This window comes from Panthera onca, chromosome C1 (genome assembly GCF_046562875.1).
Source record: "Panthera onca isolate mPanOnc1 chromosome C1, mPanOnc1 haplotype 2, whole genome shotgun sequence".
In the NCBI taxonomy this organism is placed as follows: Eukaryota; Metazoa; Chordata; class Mammalia; order Carnivora; family Felidae; genus Panthera; species Panthera onca.
This window is the reverse complement of record NC_138346.1, coordinates 201,866,682-201,892,152: the sequence shown is the minus strand read 5'-3', so window position 1 is coordinate 201,892,152 and position 25,471 is coordinate 201,866,682. Positions and strand designations below refer to the sequence as shown.

The 25,471-nt window shown below is 42.8% G+C and overlaps 1 protein-coding gene across 4 annotated transcripts in view; it reads left to right on the top strand.

The window, feature by feature from the left end:
- Nucleotides 1-639: 639 nt before the first annotated feature.
- The window catches only part of CEP85 (centrosomal protein 85), a 35,571-nt gene continuing 10,739 nt past the window's right edge, over nt 640-25,471 (top strand). Inside the window, exons 1-7 of one of the 4 annotated variants that reach the window (XM_060623229.3) lie at nt 640-790; nt 10,912-10,985; nt 13,988-14,140; nt 19,994-20,688; nt 21,511-21,644; nt 22,070-22,187; nt 23,280-23,465. In XM_060623229.3, coding sequence (XP_060479212.1) covers nt 10,931-10,985; nt 13,988-14,140; nt 19,994-20,688; nt 21,511-21,644; nt 22,070-22,187; nt 23,280-23,465 — 1,341 coding nt within the window. In that variant the 5' untranslated portion in view covers nt 640-790; nt 10,912-10,930. Of the gene's footprint in view, nt 791-6,051; nt 6,185-6,427; nt 6,704-10,911; nt 10,986-13,987; nt 14,141-19,523; nt 19,677-19,993; nt 20,689-21,510; nt 21,645-22,069; nt 22,188-23,279; nt 23,466-25,471 lie in introns of those variants that run through there. The other 3 variants (XM_060623228.3, XM_078452169.2, XM_060623230.3) reach the window with 3 other exon arrangements.

Here is a 25,471-nt window from a genome sequence, read left to right as displayed (position 1 = left end):
TATAAAGTATATAGGATTGATGTGAAGATGAAATCAAATAATGCACGTAAAGTTCTCAGTACGACACGCAGCGTTCACAAACAGCACAAGCGAAAAGGGGGAAATCAGTATTTGTCCGTCCACACCGCTGGCCCAAGCCAGGACTCCTAACAGTCAATGACTGCAGCCTCTTTCCACAGCTGCCCAGTCAGCAACCGGCTGCTAGGAGGCCTGCGGGTCAACGGGGCCTCTCTGCAGGTGACGCGGGCCTTCAACCTGTTCCACTTCGTGACCAGCGACACGTTCTACTTACGCAGCCGAGTGACCCTGTGAGACAAGCGGGAGGGACACCCCTGCCAGCCGGTGAGCTGGCAGCCCTGGGGGATCCTGGCAGTTTCCTTAGCCTACGCCTGGCGCCGGTGGAGGCGGCCCACTGGAGCCAGACACGTAGCAATACCAATGCTGCCATCCTGGGGGCGGGACTAAGGCGGGGCCTGGAGGATGGCGGTGTTGGGGATTGGCCTATCCTGCCGGGGGCAGGAACCGGAGGCGGGGCTTGTGTTGCAAGGGACCAGTGGTTGACCTAAGGGGCGGGATTTGGGGGAACACACCTGGCTCCCCGGAGTCTCGCGCAAATGCCCGCCCTTGCTGGGGCGGGGAGGGACCTCGCTACCCTCAGGCTTGCATGTCCCCCGCCGACCTGTAGGCAGAAGAGTTCGCCTGGGAGAAATCGAGCCTGGGAGATTCCGATGCAAGGGCGCCTGAAGACCGGCGCTGGCTGGGTGGTGTTCGGAGCCCATCCGGATTAGCGGTAACTGGGTCATTTCGGGGCCTCTCTGACTCCTCTTGCAAAGCATCCCACTGACCTGCTCTGAGACCCCTCCTACCTTCATGTCCTCACATTCCTCTCTTAATCCAGGTCCATATCCTCCCCAAACCTATATCCTCTTCAGCTTCTCCTCTGCTCAGGAAGGGTCCCCTCTCCTCACGGATCATGTTCTCATTCAGTTTCTACTCCTCTCCTCCCACTCCCACCTTTCCCGCCACACCAGCTCATTCTTCTTGTAGTCTGTTTGTCCTTTGTGCCAGCCTACTTTTGTGTATCTTCCTTGCTGGTCTGGAACAGTCTCTCCTTTCATAACAGTCCTCCAAAACTCCGACCCTCATGGAAAAGCCTATCTTAGTAAGTCCGTTCTTATTAGAGGCAGAAGACTCATCATCACACCATTGTGAGGCCCTGCTTCAACAAAGGGTCAGCCCTCTTGCCCAATCTTGATGCAACCATGGGAATCCTGTCAGAATGTTTCCTGGAGTTCAATCTTTTTTTCTATGTGGTTTGAGTTCAATGCCTCCAGCAGCACGTGTTTGGCAGATTGGTACACAGAGATTGGTATGAAATTCTGGCGGGTGCACCAGGGTCTGGGGGGGTGCACACTGGGTTCTGACTGGTGCTGGTCTTGGATCCTATCTCTGCTCATCTCTGTGTGACTTGGGAAAAGTCAGTTACCCAGTTAGAGTCTCAGATTCCTCAGCAGTACACAGCAGAGTTGTCATTGGGGGTTGTTGGTACTTACAGTTAGAGCTTTACACTTTGTCAGAACCTGAGACTAGACAGAAATGACTTAGAGTAGGGGGTTAGGGTCAGGCAGGTAATAAGTGAGAGGAGATGAGTGGGGTCCACATTGAACTAGAGTACGTTTCATCCCTGTACTCCATCTCTCACCCCCATGGGAGGGACTGTCGGGACAGTGGGAAACCTTTGTTGAAAGAATGCATGAGTGGGTTACTAAATAATTCCCCAAAGTGGAATATCTAAGCCTAAATCCACTGAACCCTGTTGGTAATCATTTGTTTCTTTCCTGCAGAAGCCTGGATGGCTGTCTTTATTCTGATGGTGATAGGCTTGATGCTGTGATAAAATCCTGCCGAGATATCTTCCCCAACTCTAGCCCTTGGCTTCTAGTTTTGTTGCCTGAAGTAAGGGTGGGGTAGAGGAAGATTTAGGGAGAGATGAGTAGTCTGTCCTCTAGTTAGGGAGACAAGATGAAACCCCAGTGTGTCCCAACTACTATCTGGTAAGGAATGTGGCTGCTGAGCCTCAAGCTGTGCTTCCTCATCCCACCATCCCTTCCCATCTCTGGAACTCTTCCAAGGACAGGATTGGGCTGCTCAATACAGTAGGGGACTGGGCAGGGAGTATAGCCAATAAACAACAAGGAATTTTCCTACTTTGACTCCTTTTCTGTGTAATCTGACTACTTCAGCACTTCATGAGTGTGTGTAGTTGTGAGAAGTCACTTTATTCTCTATAGGCATCAGTGTTTGTGCTACTATCATGTATCCATTCAAAAATGGGTTGGAACCTACTATGCCCCAGTTCCTGTGATAAGCCTACACAAGACACAGTTGTTAACCTTACAGAAAGGACAGCTGAGTGCAGGAAGTAGGTGGTGTGGACCAGGAGACAGGACAGGCTTAACAGGTTGGCAGAGTGGCACTTTTACAAAACCACAAGAAGGCCCTTTTGCCTCTTTTTTGTTTGTTTTGCTTTTGAAATACTTTTGATTGATATCTATGACCATTTTGGAAATTAATTTCTTGGGAAAGTATTTTGCTACAAACAATAAAAGTTAAATTTAACAGTCTTGGGGCTTCTTGGGTGGCTCAGTCGATTGAGCATCCAACTCTTGATTTCGGCTCAGGTCATATCTCATGGTTCATGAGATTGAGCCCTGCATTGGGCTCTGCGTGCTTGGGATTCTCTTTTCCCTTCTGTCCCTCTCCCCTAATTGTGCTCCCTAAAAAAAATTGTGCTCCCTAAAAAAAAAAAAAAAAAAAGATGTTAAAAAAAGTTAAATTTAACAGTCTTAACATTTCATTTGCAAGAACTTTTCTTCTCATTTAATGCTTTAATAGCTCCTAAAAATTAAATCAGATGATCAGTCCATATTACCATTTTTAAAATTTTAATTAAAAAAAAAAATTTGAGAGAGGGTGTGTGTGCGAGCGAGGGAGAAGGGCAGAGAGAGAATCTTAAGCAGGCTGCATGCTCAGCATGGAGACCTATGTGCGGCTTGATCCCATGACCCTGGGGTCATTACCTAAGCCGAAATCAAGAGTCGGACACTCAACCAACTAAGCCACCCAGGAACCCCTATATTATTTTAAGCACACCAAAGTTACACATTTTTTTTTAATTTTTAATGTTTATTTTTGACAGAGAAAGAGAGAGAGAGACAAGAGTGTGTGAGGGGAGGGGCAGAGAGAGGGAGACACAGAATCTGAAGAGGCTCCAGGCTCTGAGCTATCAGCACAGAACCAACATGGGGCTCAGACTCACCAACTATGAGAACATGACCTGAGCCAAAGTCAGCCCCTTAACTGACTGAGCTACCCAGGCACCCAAAAAGTCACACATTTATTAAATTAGCATGCAAGTAATTACATTTCATTGGGATTTCATATTCACTTTATAGGCCTGGAGTAGAGTATTTAAATAGACCTTTTGGTGAAGGCATTAACTTTTGCCCTTATTTAAAATATATCCTGAAGGTGGGGTGCCTGGGTGGCTTAGTCCATTGAGTGTCTGACTTGATTTTGGCTCAGGTCATGCTCTATTGGTTCAATTCATGGGTTCGAGCCCCACATCGGGCTCTGTGTTGGCAGTGCAGAGCCTGCTTGGGATTCTCTCTCTCTTCCTCTCTCTGCCCCTCTCCTGCCCTCTCAAAATAAATAAACATTTTATATATATATATATATATATATATATATATATATATATATATCCTGAAGGAAAAAGGCAAAATATTACTGATTGGACTATGCTTAAATATCTCAAAAAAAATAGAATGAAACAAAATTAAGTAAAGAAGCTACTGAGCTTAAACTATATTTAGTTGACCAATGAAAGAAGCCTCTGTGCTGTGTAACAATAGATGCTTATAAAATAAGCCACTAGACAACACTAATGCATGTGAAAGCAGTATCTCTAATGATAGGATTATAACTAAGATGCAGTTAGTTTATTTTCTTATTTTCTTTGATTAAGCTGGGGTGGGATATATCTGGCCAACTCTTTTTTCACTCAGGTTATAATTCCAAATTTTATTAAATTTGCAGCAAGTCTTTTTTTTTTTAACGTGTTTATTTTGAGAGAGAGAGAGAGAGAGAACAGGTGGGTGAGGGGCAGAGACAGAGGGAAAGAGAGAATCCCAAGCAGGCCCCATACTGCCAGCACAGGGCCCCACATGGAGCCTGAACCCACAAACCATGAGATCATGATCCAAGCCGAAATTAAGAGTCAGATGCTCAACTGACTGAGCCACCCAGGAACCCCAGGTCTTTTAAAAATAATAAAGTAACTGAAGATTTAAGACTATCTCATATCTAAAAACTGATTGTGAATATTCTCTGAAATTAACATCTGATCTTTGTTAAGACATGAAGACTCATTCACATTTGAAAATTAGTAATATGATAATGGAGTTACTTTTAAAATACAGATATCCAGGGTACCTGGCCAGCTTAGTCAAGGTGGAGCATTTGACTCTTGATCTCCAGGTTGTGAGTTTGAGCCCCCACATTGGGTGTAGAGATTCCTTAAAAATAAAATCTTTATTTTTTAAGTTTATTTTTTTTATTTGAGAGAGAGAGCAAGTGAGGGAGGGGCAGACTGGGAAACAGGAGAGAGAGAATTCAAGCAGGCTCCATACGGTCAGCACAGATCCTGACCCTGGGCCTGAACCCACCAACCATGAGATCATGACCCAAGCTAAAATCAAGAGTCAGATGCTTACCCAGCTAAGCCACCCAGGCACCCCTAAAAATAAAACAAAACAAAACAAAACAAAAAAAAAAAAGGACAGATACCCGTTGGAGAAAACTGCATAAATGCACTATGCGCCATTTGTAAATTTAAATCTCAGCACTTCCACTATGTTTCCAGTTAGCTTTGTCTTCCATTCTCTGTATCAGCTCTTCAAATACTCTCCGTTCTTCTCAGTCCTCTATATGCCCCTGTTCCCTCCCTCTTCACAGATGTTTTCCACAAAACAAACAGAAGCAATCAAGTAGAGGTTTCCACCACCCATTAGTCTACCTCCTACCCACCAGTCTACAAATTTATTCATTTAGACACCTATCGTTACTATTTAAGAAAGGTTTCTGGTCCTAATTTAGAGAATATCCCCTAAATGCATCTATCACATCATACCCAGATTCATTATCCATTAAATCTGCTATTTTATGCCTTCTATATTGTTACCTTAAAATGTTATGAGACCAGGGTGGGGATAGAACTTTGGAGCACATCCCCAGAGTCCTAACTCTAGACTGAATTTGATCCAGTAATTAATTCTCTTTAAGTCTGGTTCTTCAAAGTTAAGAAATCCCAACTTTTTAATGCCTCTCCCTCCCAGGTCAGGTTTCCAGAAACCCGGAATTTGTCACTATCCTTTGGCTGATGGCTTTGTTCCTCCTTTTAACAATTCCCCGGTCTGATTCTTAAGTATACATTAACGCAAATGAACTTAGTTCTTTTCCTGGGGACGGAGTTTGGGTAGGGAGGCAAGATCGATCTGTTAGTTACTCTTCAACCTGAGTCCTGGTCACAGTCTCGACCACTGGCGACCCTAAACCCAGCCCACGCCCTGCCCCAGCCACAGATGAGCCCTAACCCTGACGAGGCAGTGACCCAGGCCACACCCTCACTCCGGACCACCACCTGACCCTTTGCTTTATTTCAGGTGGGACCACTTATAGGTAGTGGGGAATGGGAGAAGGGTGGGCCCGGTTGGGGGCAGGGGTTCGTGGAAGATTTTCCCTGGCATCCAGCTTCCTGATCCGCCCAAGCCCAGCAAAGCACTTCAGACCTGAGTCTGGAGGGCTCCGCCCACAGGCGAGACCTGGCTAGGGGCAGGGCAGAAGGTCCCGAAGGGCGGTGAGGTCATGCGCAGAAAGATCCGTCCGCTCCCGGCGCCGAGCGCAGCGTGCAGGGGCGGGACACCGGCGCGGCCCGACTCCTGATTGGCCCCAGGCGGGCAGAAGGGGGCGGGGGCGGGGCGGCGCGCGCTCTGAGGCGCGCGGCCTGGCGGGTGTGTAACGGCCGTTAGGCGAGCCGAGGGAGGGAACTGCTGCCTGCGGCTGACGTGGTGGCCGCAGTCGGCGTCCCAGGGTGAGGGATTTCGCCGCCCGCTTTCGGCCCCACGTAAGTCCTCCTCCCCTCGGGAGCCCTTGACGGGCTGACAGACCCCGCCCTACCTTGGGGAGCCCCGGAGGAGCCCCAGAAACACTCCTGACCTGCCTTCTTCGGGGGCCGCAGGAGAGCGAGGCGCATGCGCAGAGCCGCTAAGCCGTCCTCTATGGGTCTCTCACCCGCTGGGCTTCCTAAAATAATACCCCGCACACGCCCCCTCGCGACTCGCTCGCGTCCCCGCCCTCTTCGCCTGGCTTTCTCCATCCTTCACTCCACAGCAGTTGCTTTACCTTTGTAAAGGGTGGGCCCCGTGCCAGTCGCCGGCGGGACGGCGGGAAGCACGTTGGTTGCCTGCACGCGGCACGCAGTCCCGGGAGAAGAGGCGACATTGCTCGGGTGACGACTCGTTCGTTAGCACTCAGTGGTGTGGGCTGGTCAAGTACGCAGAGCGCTAAGCACCAGGCGCCAGTGTAGTTCGGGAGGGCAGGGAGCCCTCCATGAGGAAGCGAAGTCGGGGCTGAGGCTTAAAGGGTGAGTAGAGAGTTATGGTTGGGGGACAGACAGCACTCGTGAAGGCGCCAGGCTAGAGTTTCTGAGCCGACTTTGCTCCCCGCGGGATATTTGACGTCGTCCGGAGACATTTGCAGCTCTACAGCTCGGGGATTGCTCCTGGCATCTAGAAGTCAAGGATGCCGCTAAACATCCACCTTACACAGGACAGCCCTCCCCCCCCCCCCCCCCCCCCCCCCCACTTATCTGACCGAAAATGTCAGGAGCATCCCGATTTCCGAACCCTGCTCGACGAGGAGGAGCTGGTGCTTTGGATGAACCACAAGTTTAGTGGGTTACAGCATGTTTGTTCAATAGAAGGTATCCAGCACTTCATGATAAAACAGGAGGATCAGAGCCCTGTTTGTCTTTTACGCCAGTATATTTCCAGCATATGGCACAGAGCCAGGCGGATGGTAGGCACTCAGTGAATTTTGGTTGATGAATTGAATACTGTGTGCTGGGTCAGGAGAGCCGATAATAACAGGATGATTAAGATAACCATGCCTCGTTACTTATCCAAAGTCCTTTTCTCAGGACTTTGTAAAGATAACTTCTTGGCAAGGATTTGGCTTCTCTTTCTTTAGGTATGGTTTAATGAATGATCATGGTCATGACAGTGTGATGGTGTGAGATTTTTTTTTTTTTTTAATGTATGTTTGTTTATTTTGAAAGACCGCAGGCACAAGGGAGAGAGAATCCCAAGTAGGCTCTGCACTAACAGCACAGAGCCTGATGCAGGGCTTGATCCCACGAACCGCGAGCCCATGATCTGAGCCGAAATCAAGAGTTGGAGGCTCAACTGACTGAGCCACCCAGGCACCCTGATGGTGTGAGATTCTTACTGTGCTTGTGTCAGCTGTGTATCCTTTCAAATCCATTCCTGTCTTGATGTGGTTCTCAGCAGCTGCCAAGTGTGACATTCCACACTAAGATTATAATTCTTCAGGGAGAGAAATATAACAGTCAAAACCTAACTCTTGGGTAGCACCTTGGAAAAGAGAGCCTGTGTGGTGACCAGGGGCAAAGTGAAGAAATTGTATGAGCTGTCCCTGCTCCCAACTTCTTTGGGGCTTGCAGCTCTGGCTGGGTCTGAAGCAGAAACCCCCAACTTGTGGTGCCTTGGTAACTTCCTTTATTTCTTTTTGTCACACACAGAAAAATGCTAACTAGACTCCTTTAGCATTAGAGCACAGTCCTGGCTTTGAAGCCTCTTGTGGCTGTATGACCTTCACCTCTGTAAGCCTTCATTTTTTCATCCATGAAATGAGGGTAATACTAGTAATTGCCTCATAGGTTTGATGTGAGCATTGATAAGACATGATACTTATAGAGTGTTTAGCACAGTGCTAGGTGGGTAGAAGGTACTGAATACATATTAAATTTGTTGGATGAATAAATAGTTTAAAGGGCTTTGAAGATAGAAACCATCAATGTTGAGTGCTTTTTTTTTTTTTGTCTGCTTCCATTCACTCCTACCTTTCTTGGCTGTGTAATTGGTTATTTACATTACTTCTTGTATATTCATTTCTCTCACTTTTATTTCAGGAAATCTTTATCTCCTTCAAATGATCCTAAAAACTTCCACCAATAGCTCATCTACTTCTGAACTTAGTAGGAAAAAGTTAAGAATGATCTCTTCCATACTGTTTTGCTTCTTTTGGGAGTTCTTTTTTTTAATTATAATTCACATACAATAAAATTCAATTTTACATGTGTACAATTCAGTGGTTTTAGTACATTCACAAGGTTGTGCGGCCATCACCACTATCGAATCTCAGGAGATTTTGATCACCCTGGAAAGAACCCCCATATCCATTAGCAGTCACTCCCTATTGCCCCTCCTCTTAGTCCTTGGCAACCACTAATCTATCTATGTGGATTTGCCAGTTCTGGACATTTCATATAAGTGGAATTTATCCATTCATCAGTTGATAGACATTTGAAGTTTTTTTCTTTTTGGCTGTTATAAATAATGCTGCTCTGAACATTCATATACAAGATTTTGTGTGAGCATGTTTTTTTTTTTTTTCTCCTGAACATATACTTAGTAGTGGAATTGCTGAGTTATAGAGTAACTTTTTTTAAAAAAATATTTTATTAAATAAAAATTTTAAATGTTTTTATTTATTTTGAGAGAGACAGAAACAGAGCATGAGCAGGGGAGGGTCAGAGAGAGGGAGACACAGAATCTGAAGCAGGCTCCAAGCTCTGAGCTGTCAGCAGAGCCAACCTTGGGGCTCAAACTCGTGAACCATGATATCATGACCTGAGCCGAATTTGACACCTAACTGACTGAGCCACCCAAGTGCCCCTAGAGTAACTCTTTAATTGAGAGTTCTTTTGTCATCCTATCTTCAACTCTTCTGAATTTGCAAAGGTCTCAGAATCCAATGAGCCTACTACCATTTTTGTTATACTTTAAAGAAATGAGTGAAGAAAAGGATTTTGATAGTGACCATTTGATATCACTACTAGGCAGATAATCTAATCCTTCTGTGTCACCATTAACACACTGAATGATAATAGCTGTATATGTTGAAGCTTTTACTGAACAATCTCTTACCCACTTTGTCAAGACCTGGGATTTCAGGGGATGGTACCATTAATGTAGATGCAGTGAATAAGTGAGGGTTTGGGTTGTTGTTACTAAGAGAAAACTATAGAGGTCAGTAAAGCATATTAGAGAAATTGTACCCATATAGCCTTTGTTTTCCCTTCAGAGTTGAATTTCACCTCTTAAGAATTGTGATCTACTGACTGATTTTGTTCCAAACTCTTTGGGAGCTCTTATAAATTCAGTTTCTAAATTCATACTTTATCTTCCAGGGGCCACAATGTACCTCTTTTTTATTGACATAAACTGACAAGTAATAATAATAAAAATGTAATTAAGCACTTAATATGCGTCAGGCACTGTTGTGAGTTAATTCTAAATGAATTAGCATGCATTAGGTTTTGTCTTTATCCTCATTTTTATATGAAGGAAGTGAAGCACATAGATATTAAGAAATTTGCCCAAGGTTACACAGCTAATTGAGAAGTCAGACTTCACATTCAGGCTGTCTGATCACACGTGCATACTCTGAATCACTTCCCTGTACTGCCATGCCTCTTAAATACTATTCAAAAATAAGATATTTCCTACTTTTAGTTACAGTTAATTAAAGCTTTTGTTTACACAGATAGTAATCAGACTTATGCTGAATTCTCACAGCCTAACATTAGAATAAATGTAAGTGTTTTAAGAAGTGGGGAAATGGGAAGAAAACCTCATGTTCCCAGCTGAGAATTGGAGTTATGCTTATGACCAAGAATTCTGTTTGTGAATCATATGACTAACTTTCATTACTGGAGAAATAGGAGAACTTAAGTTAATTATAACTGAAGGTATAATACTCCACTGGTGGTTTGGTTGTTTAGTTCTTTCTCCACTCCACTCCCCCATCCTATTTTCATGGCTAAGAAAATCCATGGCAAAGTTTGTTAATTAAAAGTAATATTAGGGGTGCCTGGGTGGCTCAGTCGGTTGAGCATTTGGCTCTTGACTTCGGCTCAGGTCATGATCTGACAGTTTGTGAGTTTGAGCCCCACATTGGGCTTTGCGCTGACAGTGCAGAGCCTGCTTGGGATTCTCTCTCTCTCCCTCTGTCTCTGCCCCTCCCTCCACTCATGTGTTCTGTTTCTCTCTCTCAAATAAACTTAAAAAAATAAATAAAAGTAATATTTTGGGTGTGCCTGGGTGACTTTTGGTTTCAGCTCAGGTCATGATCTCATAGTGAGTTCAGGCCTCACCTCTGGCTCTGTGCTGGTGATGCAGAGCCTGCTTGGGATTCTTTCTGTCTCTCCCTTTCTCTGTGCCCCTCCCCTGCTCATGCTCTCTCTCTCAAAATAAACATTTAAAAAATATATCATTTTTAATTTTTGCAGCAATTGAGGGGTTCTAGGATCATATAGGATCAGTATTGGGAATCTCTATTTGGTTCTAGGTTTTCTCTCCCTTAACTTAGGAAGAGAAGTAGGAAGGAGTATTAGGAGTTGCTTTGCCTTAAAAAATATCTTTAGGAGTAAAACAAGTGGAGGACTAAGGACTATTCTGTGTGGTTTTGGCAGTTTGGGTTGAATGGGAGTGAGTTATAGGGAATTAAAAGTAATGGAGAGATCTGACTGGTTATTCCTTCATTCTGCAGTTGGCTCAAATAACTATTGATGGCCATGCAGGAGAAATACCCAAGTGAGAGGATCTCTCATGTGGCTTCGCCAGGTGAGTAGTCAAAGTTTTCCGGGTTAAATTCTGACTTTTGCTCTGTTGTTCCGTAACAAGTTCCTTTAAAGGAAATATTCAGCAAACAAGCATTCACTGAAATGCTTGAAAAGAACAAAAATAACAGGAGGCTATATTCAATAGAAAAACAGTCCTCTCCAAGAGAACAACTGTTTATCTCAGGTCCTACATGGCTTCCAACAAGCCCACGTGATTGTTTGGGAGGGGAGGACACATGAAGGAACAGAATGACTTTGGAACATAGTTTCATTTGAAATCAGAAAAACACAGCATAAATTACTGTGTTCTATGTTGTCTTTGTAGTCCTGTGGGTGTGTCAGTCATCTGCTAGCCCACAAAGATTGGAATTCTTCTTGGATGCCTACAGTCTCAGTTATGTTGTCACTAGAGACTCAGGAATTTATCTTTAGAGTGGATTGACAAGATTTTGAAAGCTCAGCAGATATACTAAGTGGATATATTAAGTATATTAAACATATATAAATATATGTATACACAATAAACGTATTAAGTAGATACAGTATATTCAAGTAGGAAGTAGCATAGAAAAATAACTTTTTGAATCTGGGGTATTTATGAAGAAAAGGGTACATTTTATTCAGCTAAGGATATGCTTTATTTTTTTTTTTTTAATCTTCATTTATTTTTGAGAGAGAGAGAGACAGAGGGTGAGCAGGGGAGGGACAGAGAGAGAGAGGAAGACACAGAATCCGAAGCAGGCTCCGAGCTGTCAGCACAGTACCCGACGTGGGGCTGGAACTCATGAAATGCAGGATCATGACCCAAGCCAAAGTCAGGCACTTAACTGACTGAGCCACCCAGGTGCCCCAGAATATGCTTTATTTAACTTTAAAATCCCACAGTGCCTTACAGCAGACATTTGTTAGATATTTGTTGTATTCTCCTAGGCATGCTGCCTTGCAGAAATTAAGCATTTTAAAAAGCATTTGTTGAATCAATTCAAGATTCATTCAGCAAATATTTATTGATCATCTGCTATATGCCACACATTGTTTCAGGGCTGGATTGTACAATTTCTTATGACAATTATGTGTATAACACACAAGTTTTTGGGATGTAGCAATTTCTAACAAAACTCACTGCTCTTCTGATGGCTTTTGTCTTTAGTAATCTCTCATTCGATTAATGATGGTCTTAATATTTTGATGAAGATGCTGGTGATAGGACATGTGACATAACACACAAAAAATTTTGCTTTCAAATTTGAATTTGGAAATAAGCATAAGCCTCTTTACCTATATCAAAATAAAATCTTATTTTAACAAATATCTCTTCCGAATTGATGTGTGGAGTGAGCAGATAGAAAAGTGGTACCCATAAAGAATGGAAGGTTAGTAGTAGAAACAAGAAGTGATTTCCAGTAAGAGGCCAGGAAGATGGTAATAGAGGCTCTTAATCAGTTTTCCTTATTTCAAAGGGTCTGGCAAATTGTAAGCTAACTAGGGAGAGAACGCCATATAGACTCATCAAGAAGTCAGATTACTTTCTTTCTAGTACTTAGTACAGATAGTAACACCAGCTAATCTTAGGCTGATCAGAAGCTCTGATTGTTGGGTATATCTTCTATGAAAGATTATTACTGATTACTGCATGTATATAAATTCTTTCAAATCAGGCAGTCCACTGTGACCCAAAGAATAAAAAGGTGTCCTTGGAGAAAGTTAGGGTGCCTTCAGTAGAAAGCAGAAGTGTAGCAAAATTAGAAGAAAGTGGGTGAAAAAGATGGGAGAAGCACTAAAACTGGAACAAGAGAGAGGGTGGTTTGTGTTGAGATATCATTTGCTTCCCACTAAATCAAAGAGTCTGTAGAACTTTATTTTCTGATTTCAACTCAAACTCTGACACTTTAAATGGATAAGTAGACACCATTTCCTCTTTGTTTACACTGATCATCAGATACAGTTTAGAAAATTAGTGGTTTTTTAACAATAAATACTAGCAAATTATTTATTGAATATTTTCTACTTACTGGCCTTTAAATAGCAAGCTAACAGAATTAAAAATATCTCATCAGTCTTGCTTTGTCTTACCCACTCGGAAATTTTAGTGGTTTCTTTGCATTACACTCAAAGTCTTAAACTCTTCAGATTGACTTTCAAGACTTACCTTGATCTGGATTCACCCTGCCCACAGGGTATCCTTGTTCAGTCAAGCAATGATTTTCAACAACAGACTGGACTACCTATTAACCTAGGGAACATTTGGAAGCATATGGGGTATTTTTAGGTTTCACAGTGATGGTGGGATGGGGTTAGGGCTGCTACTGGCTTTTAATAGTGACCAGGGATGCTAAGCCATCCTGCCACATATAGACTACACATTGAAGAATTGTCATGCGCAGAATGCCAAAAGAAACCCTGTAAGGGGAAAGAATGTGGATATTGGAATCTAAACAACCTGGGTTCAAATCTCAGCTCTATCCATTGTAAAATAGGGGTGATGATACTGTTCAGTAAGGAAGATGAGATCATGTTGATAAAGTGTTATGGCTTCTAGGTTTCAAAACATGGTAGTAGCTACTATTAAATAGTATTGTTTTCCATCCCAGTACTCCTGGGTTCTTGGTAAGTCTTATTTCTGTCTGTGAACATTCTCAACTCTCATGCTATTTCCATTTAAAATTAACTAACTCAGGGGCACCTGGGTGGCTCAGTTGGTTAAGCGTCTGACTCTTGATTTAGGCTCAGGTCATGATCTCAGGGTCGTGACATTGAGCCCAGCACTGGGCTTCATGCTCAGCATGGAGATTCTCTCTCCCTCTCTCTCTGCTCCTCCCTTACTTGTACTCTCTCTCAAAAATAAAAAAATAAAATTAACTAACTCAGAGTAACTGAAATAGGTACAGGAGAGAGAAGGGTAGGGTGCTATTTTTTCATAGGTTTAAGTGATTTATTTAAACAGTCTTGTGGGGGTTATATCAGCTGGTTCACACTAAAGGTGGGAAATGACACTTGTTTCAGGTTCCGGTGTAATTCAAAAGGGCAGTTCCCTGGGGACTGAATGGCAGACCCCAGTTATCTCAGAGGCTTTTCGGAGTCGCTTCAGCCGCTGTTCAAGTGTAGCTGACAGTGGGGACACAGCCATTGGCACATCATGCTCAGACATTGCAGAGGGTAAGTGTGAATTAATGTTTTGATTACCAATATGTGTTGTCATTTTCACATTGTGTTCCAGGTATATTGTCATTTCCAGAGTATTCATAACTCAGTCCCTTCAGCCAGGGAGTTTGCTTGATTTTTCTTACTCCCATGTTTCTTACAACTGGTCCTTTCCTCTCAATTTTTACTGTTTGTCCTATCTTAAACAACTTTCTAGTAGGTTTCTTGGCTTCAAGTGTTTCCCTCTACTGCCAGACTAATTTTAAAAGCCTGATTTCATAGTTTTCCTTTCCTGTAAATTCTCAACTGCTTCTATTACTTGGAGGATAAAGTTCAGGAGCCTTGCTGAGTTCTGTGATCTGGCCTTATTCCACCCATTCAGACATATTTCTTAACTGTCACCGAGTATGGTGTTTTATTATGTTATGAAAAAGCACAGAACTTTTGTTGTTGTTATTTTTGGCTATCTGAACTCTTTCCTTTTTTTTTTTTTTTTTTTTTTAAGATTTTATTTTTTACGTTATCTTCACACCCAGCATGGGCCTTGACCTCACAACACCAACTGAGATCAAGAGTTGCACACTCTACCTACTGAGCCAGCCACATGTCCCTGAGCGCTTTCCTTCTTTAATCTGGGCCCATTCGTGCTGTTTCCACCTCCTCTTGCCCTTCCCAGCTATGCTGATCTTATATTTCAAAATCTAGTAAAGTGTATGATAAGACTTTTCTCATCCCTTCCACCCATTACTGATCTCCCTCTCTGCAATCTTGTATCTTTATTGTGCCTGCCATTTTGGGGGCACATAAATTAAGTAATAACTGCTAGACAGTACTTTACAAGAGTTTTTTCTTTTTAGTTTGTTTGTTTGTTTGTTTATTTAATCTGTATACCCTGTGTAGGGCTCAGACTCAAAACCCCTAGCTCAAGAGTCACATGCTCTAGCAACTGAGCCAGCCAGGTGCCCCGAGAGTATTTTATTTTTGCATTTAGATAGTGAGTTCTTAGAGGGCAGAGACCTCATAATTAATAATAACTAAAAACTATTTATTAAATACTTTGTGATGGATACTATACTAAATTTTTTCTACATTTTTCATTAATGTCTTTAAGAACTCTATGAAATATTTTATTATTTCCATTTTACGGATGAGAAAGCTGAATTTCAAAGTGTTTAGATGACTTGATTAAAGTCACAAAACTAGTCACTAGTATTTTATCAGATGTCACAGCCACTAGGATGGCTATAATCAAAAACATAATAACAAGTGTTGGTGAGAATCTAAAGACATTGGAACCTCTATACAGTACTGGTGGGAATGTAAAATGTTATAGCTGCTTTGGAAAGCAGTTTGGCAGATCTTCAAAAAGGTAAACATGGAGTCACCCTATGACTCAACAGTTCTACTCCACCTACCCAAAAGAAATGAAAACACATTTCCACACATAATCTTGTTATAGGAATGTTCATAGCATTATACATAGTAGCCAAAAAATGGAAACAACCCCAAATGTTTATTAACTGATGAATGGATGAGTAGAATGTAGTATATCCATATAATAGTACATTTTTCTGCAATAAAAAGAAATTAAGTACTAATACATGCTACAAAATGGATGAACTTTTAAAACATTTATGCTAAATAAAGCCAGACACAAAAGGCCACATATTGTATGATTCCATTTATGTGAAATGTCTAGAATAGGCCAATCTATAGAGACAGAAAATAATTTAGTGATTGCCCAAGGCTAGGGAAGTTAGGGGAAATGGAATGTGACTGCTAAAGGATAAGACGTTTCTTTTTGTGGTGATAAAATGTTCAATAATTGATTTTTGTGATGGTTATACACCACTGAATATAGTAAAAACCATTGACTTGTACACTTCAAGTGGATGAATTAAATGGATGTGAGTTATATTTCTGTTTTTTAAATTTTTAAAGTTTATTTTGAGAAAGAGAGCGTGTGTGCCTATACGAGCAGGACAGAGAGAGAGGGAGAGAATCCCAAACAGACTGCACTCTGTCAGCATGGAATCCGATGCGGGCTCGATCCCAGGAACCATGAGATCATGACCTGAGCCAAAATCAAGAGTCGGACACTTAACTGATTTAGCCATCCACGCGCCCCTGGGTTTTGTCTACATGTGCAGTCATGAAACCTTTTTTCATTTTGACTAAATAATCTTTTAAAAATCAAACAGTGGTCTAGATACTCTGCCTACTGAATTGACTGACTGTATTTAATTCAGTCACATCGTTACACAGATTGTATGCTTTTTATTCCTTTGGGGGAAAAATATACATATTTCCTCTTGTGCATTCTTTAAAAAAAATTTTTTTTAATGTTTTAATTTATTTTTGAGACAGAGAGAGACAGAGAGAGAGAGAGCGTGAGCTGGGGAGGGGCAGAGAGAGAGCAAGACAGAATCCGAAGCGGGCTCCAGGCTCTGAGCTGTCAGCACAGAGCCCGACACGGGGCTCGAACTCACGAACCGCGAGATCATGGCCTGAGCCGAAGTCAGACCCTTAACTGACTGAGCCACCCAGGCACCCCAAAATTATAGTAGCCTTGATGTAGTGACCAAAGCCATTGGTCTAGAAGTTTGTTTGTTTTTTGTTTTTTTTTTAAAGGATCCAAGGTGTCTTCTCTGCCAAAACAGTTTTGTACAATGGTCTTTATCTTAATTCTTGTTCATTTTGTTTATGAATCTAGCTTGGTTTTGTTTGGAGCCCAGTTGACAAGAACCCTTTTGACTGGTATAAAATATAGTTCATTGTTGCATCTTTTTTTTTTTTTTTTTTAATTGTTGCATCTTTTTTTTTTTTTTTTTTTTTTTTTTTTTTTAATTTTTTTTTTCAACGTTTTTTTATTTATTTGTGGGACAGAGAGAGACAGAGCATGAACGGGGGAGGGACAGAGAGAGAGGGAGACACAGAATCGGAAACAGGCTCCAGGCTCTGAGCCATCAGCCCAGAGCCTGACGCGGGGCTCGAGCTCACGGACCGTGAGATCGTGACCTGGCTGAAGTCGGACGCTTAACCGACTGCGCCACCCAGGCGCCCCAATTGTTGCATCTTTAAACTAAACAGGCTTGGTTTTGTTTCCACCCCTCATTAAGATGTTTTACCTTTAAGATTCTCAAAGGACTGGTAGAGATATATACTTGAGAACTCAGAGGCTTTCAGCTCTTTGCTAAAGACTGAAATTGTCTCTGGCTTAGTTCAGACTACATTACTTCATAAACCAGTATGAGATATAGACAGAAATGATCAAGATTTGGCAATAGCTGAGGCATCTGGGTGGCTCAGTCCATTAAGTGTCTGACTCTTGATCTCACCTCAGATCTTGATCTCTGGGTGGTGAGTTTAAGCCCCACATTGGGCTCTGCACTGGGCATGAAGCCTACTTTAAAAAAAAAAAAAAAAAAAAAAAAAAAGATTTAGTTATAGGGAAATCTACCCCTTACCAAGAAAGCAGAGTTGTTAGAATTGGGGGAGAGAGGGTGGAGCAGGGCAGTGGGTATTGTTGAGAGGAGAGATTTAGAAATATGAATACCCTTAAAGTGGCCAAAACCCAATGATTCCGAGAACTGTAGACTTTTCTCTCCAAAAAATCACATATCCTATACTTTAAATTTTGAAAGCCTTTGAAAATTGTAGAAGGTAAGTGGCCCTTTTGAAAATAAGTGTTGCTGTTTGTTTCAAAATACAAACCAGACTTGAGGTATAACTTGACATTTAATACCAGTTTATCAGAATCACAGCAGATTCCTTACTATAAGTAGATAAACCTAATAGATAAGTGACAAATGATGAAGATTTTACTTTATTCTTTTTATTTTTTTATTTTTTAAAAGTTTGTGTGTTTGTGTGCGTGTGTAAGAGAGAGAGAGAGCGCATATAAGTTGGGGAGGGGCAGAGAGGTTGAGAGAGAGAATCCCAAGCAGGCTCCACATCATCGGTGCAGAACCCAGCATGGGGCTTGATCTCACCATTGTAAGATCATGATCTGAGACGAACTCAAGAGTCAAACACTTAACCAACTGAGTGCCCCAAGATTTTCCTTTGTTCTTTTGTCTGTAGATGAAACACATTCCTAGAAAATTAGGAAAACCATATTCTCCTGGGTCATTTGGTACCTTTTTTCTCGGCTTTGGTTTTGGCATTACTACTTTGGGAGTTGTGGGCTCTAAACTGAATTTGGTGAGTCTTAAGAGTGAGTGGTGCTGTAGATGAAGAATGGAAGGAGGTGGCACAAAGTTCAGTGTAATAGCAGCCCCTCATATGCTGCAACCTCACTGTCTTTTGTTCCATAATTATACTTTGAGAGCAGAGACCCTTGGTGAGAGTGGATGTTATGATGTTGTTAACAGAGGATTTCAAGTTGGGAGCTTACTATCCTTGGAAGTTTTCATCACCACCAATCTACCTTATCCTTGTTGACTATTCCTATGTTTATGTTATGGGACATCAAAAACTGTATCCTTTGCCTCTGAAATGTTCTTCTGTCTTGGTCCTGAGAGGCAGACACATTTATCAGAAATAACTGTTGTTGTTTTGATTTGGTTTTTGTTTTGTTTTAGTATGGCTTTTTATATCCCCAAGATCATCTGAGTATAGGAGATTAGATACTTTGGCTTATCCCATACATGATAAGGGATAATTTGGCATGTCCATGTTTTTAAAGAGCTGCTTACAAACGCGTATCAGAAGATGGTAGCCAATCTATAGTAAGGTTATAGTATCTGTCCTCATTAGTTGAGTGTGTTCTGTGTTGGTTGATGGAAAGGAAAAAGAGAAATGAATTAAATTGGTAGTCCATTCTTCTCCATGGTAGATGTGCTTGGTTTGGAAATGAGTACTGGACATAGTTGAAAAAGGAAGACATTTCTATTCCTTGTCCCCTTACTCAGTTTTTTCCTGGTGAAAGTAACAGGTATGTTCCTTAATATTACTGTCTTGTTGTTTGCTTGCAGTCCACTTCCTTGGCACATTAGTTCTGTGACCCTGTAGTCTTTTTCAGAGTAGTACTTGAAAGTTGGAAATAATGTAGAAATGTGAACCTTTTGCAGTGGAGCTAATCAGAGACTTGTCTCCCAAGACCAATCAAGAGCTAAAGGAAACATAAATCGAATCTAAAGGAAAAGTGAAAAGTCACAGTTAGATATAAACAAGGGGGAAGTGAAAGGCAAAATATAAAATAGAGGATTTCAGTGTGTACCCACTTGAGAGTGCTTACTGTGCTGGAGTGAAACCTGAGAGTTACTAAGAATAACTTCACATATCCAGGCAGTCAGGTCTGGTGCGTGGGAGAGAGAATAGAATCCTGATTCAGATGCTGTACTCCCTGTCCTGGATACAGAGCAGCACTATCCACTGTACCTTTTTCTTTGGATAGTTTAGATTCATTGCTTACCTTTGCTGGGAAGCTTTCGGAGGCCACAGAGGATTCTGGCAGCCCTCCCTTGGAAAGAATATTTTTATTGGATCGGATTATAGCTTGAGAGTTCCCCAACTCCCAGAAGAGTAAGACCTAATCCATTTCCCTTAAGTAAGTGATTTTTTTTTTTTTAAGTTCAGTTTTAAGCTTTGTTTGTTGACTGGCAAGATTTTTTATTCATATACAAAGGACAGAGTGTAAGTTAAAAGTAAAGCTAATGTTGCCTTTGGTTGGTTTACCTTGTGAATGGCATTTGAGATCCTAGAATACATACTTCTAAGTTAGGCTGCCTTGTCTTTCTGCCTGATACTTGTGATAATAGTGTCCACTCTGCCTGGTCTCAGGACAGAGAATGTCTGGTGTGGCAGCCATACTCAAAAAAGTATGCTCCTTCAGTTTTGACTTACGGAAAACTATTCTCTTTGCAGATTTTTGTAGCTCAAGTAGCAGCCCTCCTTTCCAGCCCATCAAAAGCCACATAACCATTCCAACAGCCCATGTGATACCTTCTACTTTGGGGACCTCTCCTGCCAAGCCAAATTCTATACCTTCTGGACCCTCTTCCTCCAAACTCCCTTTATCAGGGCTGGCTGAAGGTGTGGGGATGACAAGAAATGGAGACCTTGGTGCAATGAAACGTTCTCCAGGCCTATCTAGAGATTTCATGTATCTCTGTGGTGCTACCGGAGAAAATGGAATTGAGCAGTCCTGGTTTCCAGCAGTGGGCCATGAAAGAGAAGAAGAGGTGAGGAAGTTTGATATTCCCAGTATGGAGTCTACCCTTAATCAGTCGGCAGTGATGGAGACATTTTATTCAGATCCCCACTACCAAGTCCACTTCCACAACCCAAGAGCCGACACAAACAAGGAGTTATACAAAGTGTTGCCTGAGACCAAGAAGGCACCGGGCAGTGGGGTGGTATGTGAGCGGAATGGACCTCACCCTAACAGCAGTGGAGTACTCCCTTTGGGACTCCAGCCTGCTCCTGGCTTCTCCAAGCCTATACCTTCTCAGGTATGGCAGCCGAACCCTGACCCTTGGCATCCCCGTGAGCGATCTTGTGAGCTCAGCACGTGTCGACAGCAGCTGGAGTTGATCCGTTTACAGATGGAGCAAATGCAGGTAGAGACCCCTTTCCTTGGATTTCACAGGTTCTGTGCAGATCTTAGAACTATATAGGTTTTGTCCTATAAATTTCGATTCTAAAGAAAACATTTGTAAGAAAAAGAGAAGATATTTGTAGATAGGAAGTGAAGGCTTGTGAATGCCATGTTGGTGGTCTAATTAAACACCAGATAGGTCCTCCAGAGTAGAGGGTTACAGCAGAAGACCCCAAAAAGTATAACATTAACAATGATCATGTACTACATTCTGTGTACCAGTCACTAGGGCAGGGCCTTTCACATACAGAATCTTATTTAAATCTTGTAGCACTTTGATGAGGTAAATGTAAAAATTTTACCAAGTTCTTAGAATAAGTAATCTGTCCAGAGTCACAAAGCTGGTGACAGAGCTAGGGTTTAAAACCCATCTCTAAACTCCTGCTTTCCTTCTATTATACCAATTTTGTGTTTAAAAAGATAAAAAAAAGGCCTTGTACTGCTTAAGAGTGGAAAGGAAAGGAAAGAAGCAGGATACATTCTCCTTTCCTGGTTGGTGAGGACATCTTAGCCCCTGGTTTGCCTCTCTTGCCAGATAATGAAAGATAAGTGACCTTTTCTTAGAACCTAGAGCCGTTCTAAGCAGGGAGTGTCCAGTTGGCAGAAGTCTCCCTGGCAGGTTCTTTCCAGTCATGCATCAGAGCTAAAATTATTTCATAAACACTGGGCCTTCTCAGGCTGAGCCAAAGTGAACCTTGACTAGAGACCCAGCTGGGTACTCCTCAGGTGTTTTCAGGTGCTTGTGGGTCAAGGTCAAGCCTCTCTGGGCCTGCTTGTCTTCCAGCTTCAGAATGGAACCGTCTGCCACCATCCCGCTGCTTTTGCTCCTCCACTGCCCACATTAGAACCAGCACAATGGATCAGCATCTTGAACAGTAATGAACACCTTCTGAAGGAAAAGGAGCTCCTCATTGACAAGTAAGAGGGCAAGGGGTGCCCTAAGATCAGCCTCTGCTCTCCCAGCCCCCATTGATGGCACCTAATGAGGTCTTCCCAAGGATAGCACATCCCCCTCTGTTTGGGTCTACACCTTGCCTCTTGGTAGAGCTAGGTTGATAAGCACCGAGTCCTTTATCTGACTAATGTGATAGGCCAATTGTGTGTCCTCTGCAGGGGCTCTGGAAATGCCTGTAGGGGGCAGCCAGTTCTTTGCAGCTGATCTTTCCTTATTTCCCAAGTCAGTTTTCTTATTTTCTCTTCTTCCTTCAGTAGAACAATACTGCCCAGAATGCAAGGCCTTTGTTTTATATACTATGAATCGTACTCAACTAAGGAAGGTGGGGGCTCATGTTGCAAGTAGGTTAGTGTCAGGACCCTGGACCTCATTCTGCTGGCTTTTGCAGGCAAAGGAAGCACATTTCTCAGCTGGAGCAGAAAGTACGAGAGAGTGAACTACAAGTCCACAGTGCCCTTTTGGGCCGCCCTGCCCCCTTCGGGGATGTCTGCTTGCTGAGGCTGCAGGTAAGCATTGGCAGCCAGAATGGTATTCTGATTGTCATAACTCAGTATCTTCCCTTTGCTTCTTACTGTTAGGTATCCAGGAAATAGAAAAGGGATCAAGTGATGTAAAATGTCCTTGCCCTCAAAGCAAGGACAAAGCAAAGCCCTCAAAGAGTAGACATCCTAATTATAAAGCATCCCCTGTTCTGCCTTTGTGGGGGCAGAAAAGACTTAAGGGTAAAATCAGGTATGCCTTGGTGTCAGGACATACTTGGGAGAAGAGGAAGGCAGAGCAAGGTACATAGTAAGGTTCTAGAGTTGGGTGATGTTCTAAGTCTTAATCTCCCAGCCTTTAGCCAAATGGAGGGGGAGGCAGAGGTAACGGGATTTACAGCCATTCTCATTTTTATTCTTCCATGTCTAGAAGCAGCTAAAGGAAGCCATGTTTTCACTAATGGCAATGGCTCCTAAAAAAAAAATCTTGCTTTGTTGACCAAGCTTCTTCTGCAATATGAGCTTTTGAGTGATGGGTATTAGAGTATAGTACTGGCTTTGCCACCTAGTGGACCTATTAAGATTGTGTTCTATGTTATGGCATCAGAATGTTAGAGTGAGAAGGGCCCTTATATAAAATCTAGTTCAGTCCTCTAATTTGCTGATGAAAATATTGAGGCTCAAGAAGGAGGAAGAATTTTTGCCTAAGGTCATGTAGAAAATAGAGGAGGACCAGGCCTTGAGCACAGGTCTTCTGAGATCTTATCCTGTGTTCCTTCCATTTTACTACTAGCACCTCAGGCGTTGCTTTAAGGCAGTGATTCTGAAATTTGAGTGTGCATCAGAATCACCTGGAGGGCTTGTTAAGACACAGATTATTGGGCCCTATCCCCAGAGTTTCTGATTTGGTGGGCTGGGAGTTGGGCTCAAGAATTTGTATCTCTGACAAATTCCCAGGTGATGCTGAAGATGTTAGTCCTAGAACCACACTGTGAGAAGCACTACTTAAAGAAATTCTTAGAGAAAGATGATATTTGACCACAAAGAATACTGAGGATAAGTAAAGTACGTGGGGCTGTAAGGGTAAGGAATGGTCACATATCAAGAATCTTTATGCAGGAATTGCAGCGAGAGAACACTTTCTTACGTGCACAGTTTGCACAGAAGACAGAAGCCCTAAGCAAAGAAAAGATGGAGCTTGAAAAGAAACTCTCTGCTTCAGAAGTTGAAATCCAGCTCATCAGAGAATCACTCAAAGTGGCATTGCAGAAGCACTCAGAGGAGGGGAAGAAACAGGAAGAAAGGGTGAGCTAAGGAGCTGGTAGCTCTCTAATTCACAAAGGAGTTGGCAGTCAGCCCTCTCCTGTCAAACCCTAAGCTGTTTCTGGCCCCCATTCTTGGAACTAGGAGGAGCCAACTGGGTGAGATCTTACACTGACTTTTCATGCAGGACTGGTCTACTGGAAATGGCACCTCTCCTTTTTGCTTATCTCCACAAAAGTACCACAAAGTCCCTCACTACCCCAGGTCGTGATAGGCCCCCAGCTGGCTTGGGTAGAAAACCAGCCTGGGCAGTCATACCAGATGGTACTGTTGCAAGTGTTTAAACACCTGTAGTAAATTTATATCATTCAGCCTGGTTTTTCCTTATTCTGCCTAAAAAGTAGAGAAGAATTCCATGTGTGCAGCCAGTTTGGGAATTTTTACATTTGTGCTAGTGCTCTTAGAATTGCCTTAGAGTGGGGCGCCTGGGTGCCTGGCTCAGTTCGTTAAGCATCCAGCTCTTGATTTCAGCTCAGGTCATGATCTCATGGTTCATGAGATCAAGCCCTGTGTTGTTGGACTCTGTGCTGACAGCACAGAGCCTACTTGGGATTCATTCTCCCTCCCCCTCCCCCTCCCCCCTCCCCCTCCCCCCTCCCCCCTCCCCCTCCCCCCTCCCCCTCCCCCCTCCCCCTCCCCCCTCCCCCTCCCCCTTCCCTCCCCCCTCCCCCCTCCCCCCTCTCCCCTCCCCCTCTCCCCTCTCTCCCCTCCCCCTCCCCTCCCCCTCCCCCTACCCCTCCCCTCCCCCTCCCCCTCCCTCTCCTTGCCCCTCCCCTGCTTGTGTTCTCTCTGTGTCTCAAAATAAATAAACATTAAAAAACAAAACAAAGAATTGCCTTAGGCCAAGATTGGTCATCATAGAAGGAGCCAATTTAAAATCTTTGCTTCTGTTCACAGTTTGCTCTAATGCAGATGTTCTTGGGGGACCAGTTTAATAATTTAGTTTAGTTCTGGACCAGTTTAGTTCTGGACCACTTGCATCAAAATCAACCAGATCAGTGCTTCTTAAACTTTAATGCGCCTAAGAATCACTGGGTGATCTTGTTGAAAATACAGATCCAGGGGCGCCTGGGTGGCTCAGTTGGTTGAGCATCTGACTTCGGCTCAGGTCATGATCTCCCAGTCTGTGGGTTCGAGCCTCACATCGGGCTCTGTGCTGACAGCTTGCTCAGAGCCTGGAGCCTGCTTCTGATTCTGTGTCTCCCTCTCTCTCTGTCCCTCCCCCGCTCATGCTCTCTCTCTGTCTCTGTCAAAAATAAATAAACATTAAAATTTAAAAATAAAATAAATAAAATACAGATCCAGATTTAGTAATTCTGGGGTGGGGTGTGCCTGGGATCTTGCATTTTTAACAAGTTCCCAGGTGATGTTGGTGTCACTGGTATAGCAAGGACTTAGAGGCTTGTTAAAAAAAACTTTTAATCAAAATACGTGTATCCAAGTTAAAATAATAAAATACTAATATGTTTATAATAAATATTAGTAGCTCTGTGCCCAGCTCCACTCCACAAAGATTTCTACCCTTAACTCTTCTTTTTTCTATATTTCTGAGTATATTCCTGAGATTTTTGCTCGTTTTGTCTCATGGATGCAATATCTTCTCTCTCTGATAATACTGATTATAATTTTGGCATGTCTACATCTGCTTATAGTATTGTTTCTTGTTTTTTTCAGAACCTTTTGTTTTGTTTTGGTGTCTTTCATGTCAGAGGCTTAGTGATCCTTGAATGAATGGGCACTTATGTTTAAGAATGAAGTATTTAAAAACTGGATAGAAGCTCTAGCTTCGTGATAGTTGGCTGGTGGAGTTCACTATAGGATGATCAGACTTGGACTACCTTCTCTCTCGAGGACCCTCAAATATTAGTATCTGAATATCTTACCTCACTCTCTCCAGAAAAGAATCTTCAGCCTCCTGCCTAGTTTTGAGGCTAGGGACAGGAATGCTTTTGGCTTTTAGGATCTCAATACTGAGAAGGAGATTAGGC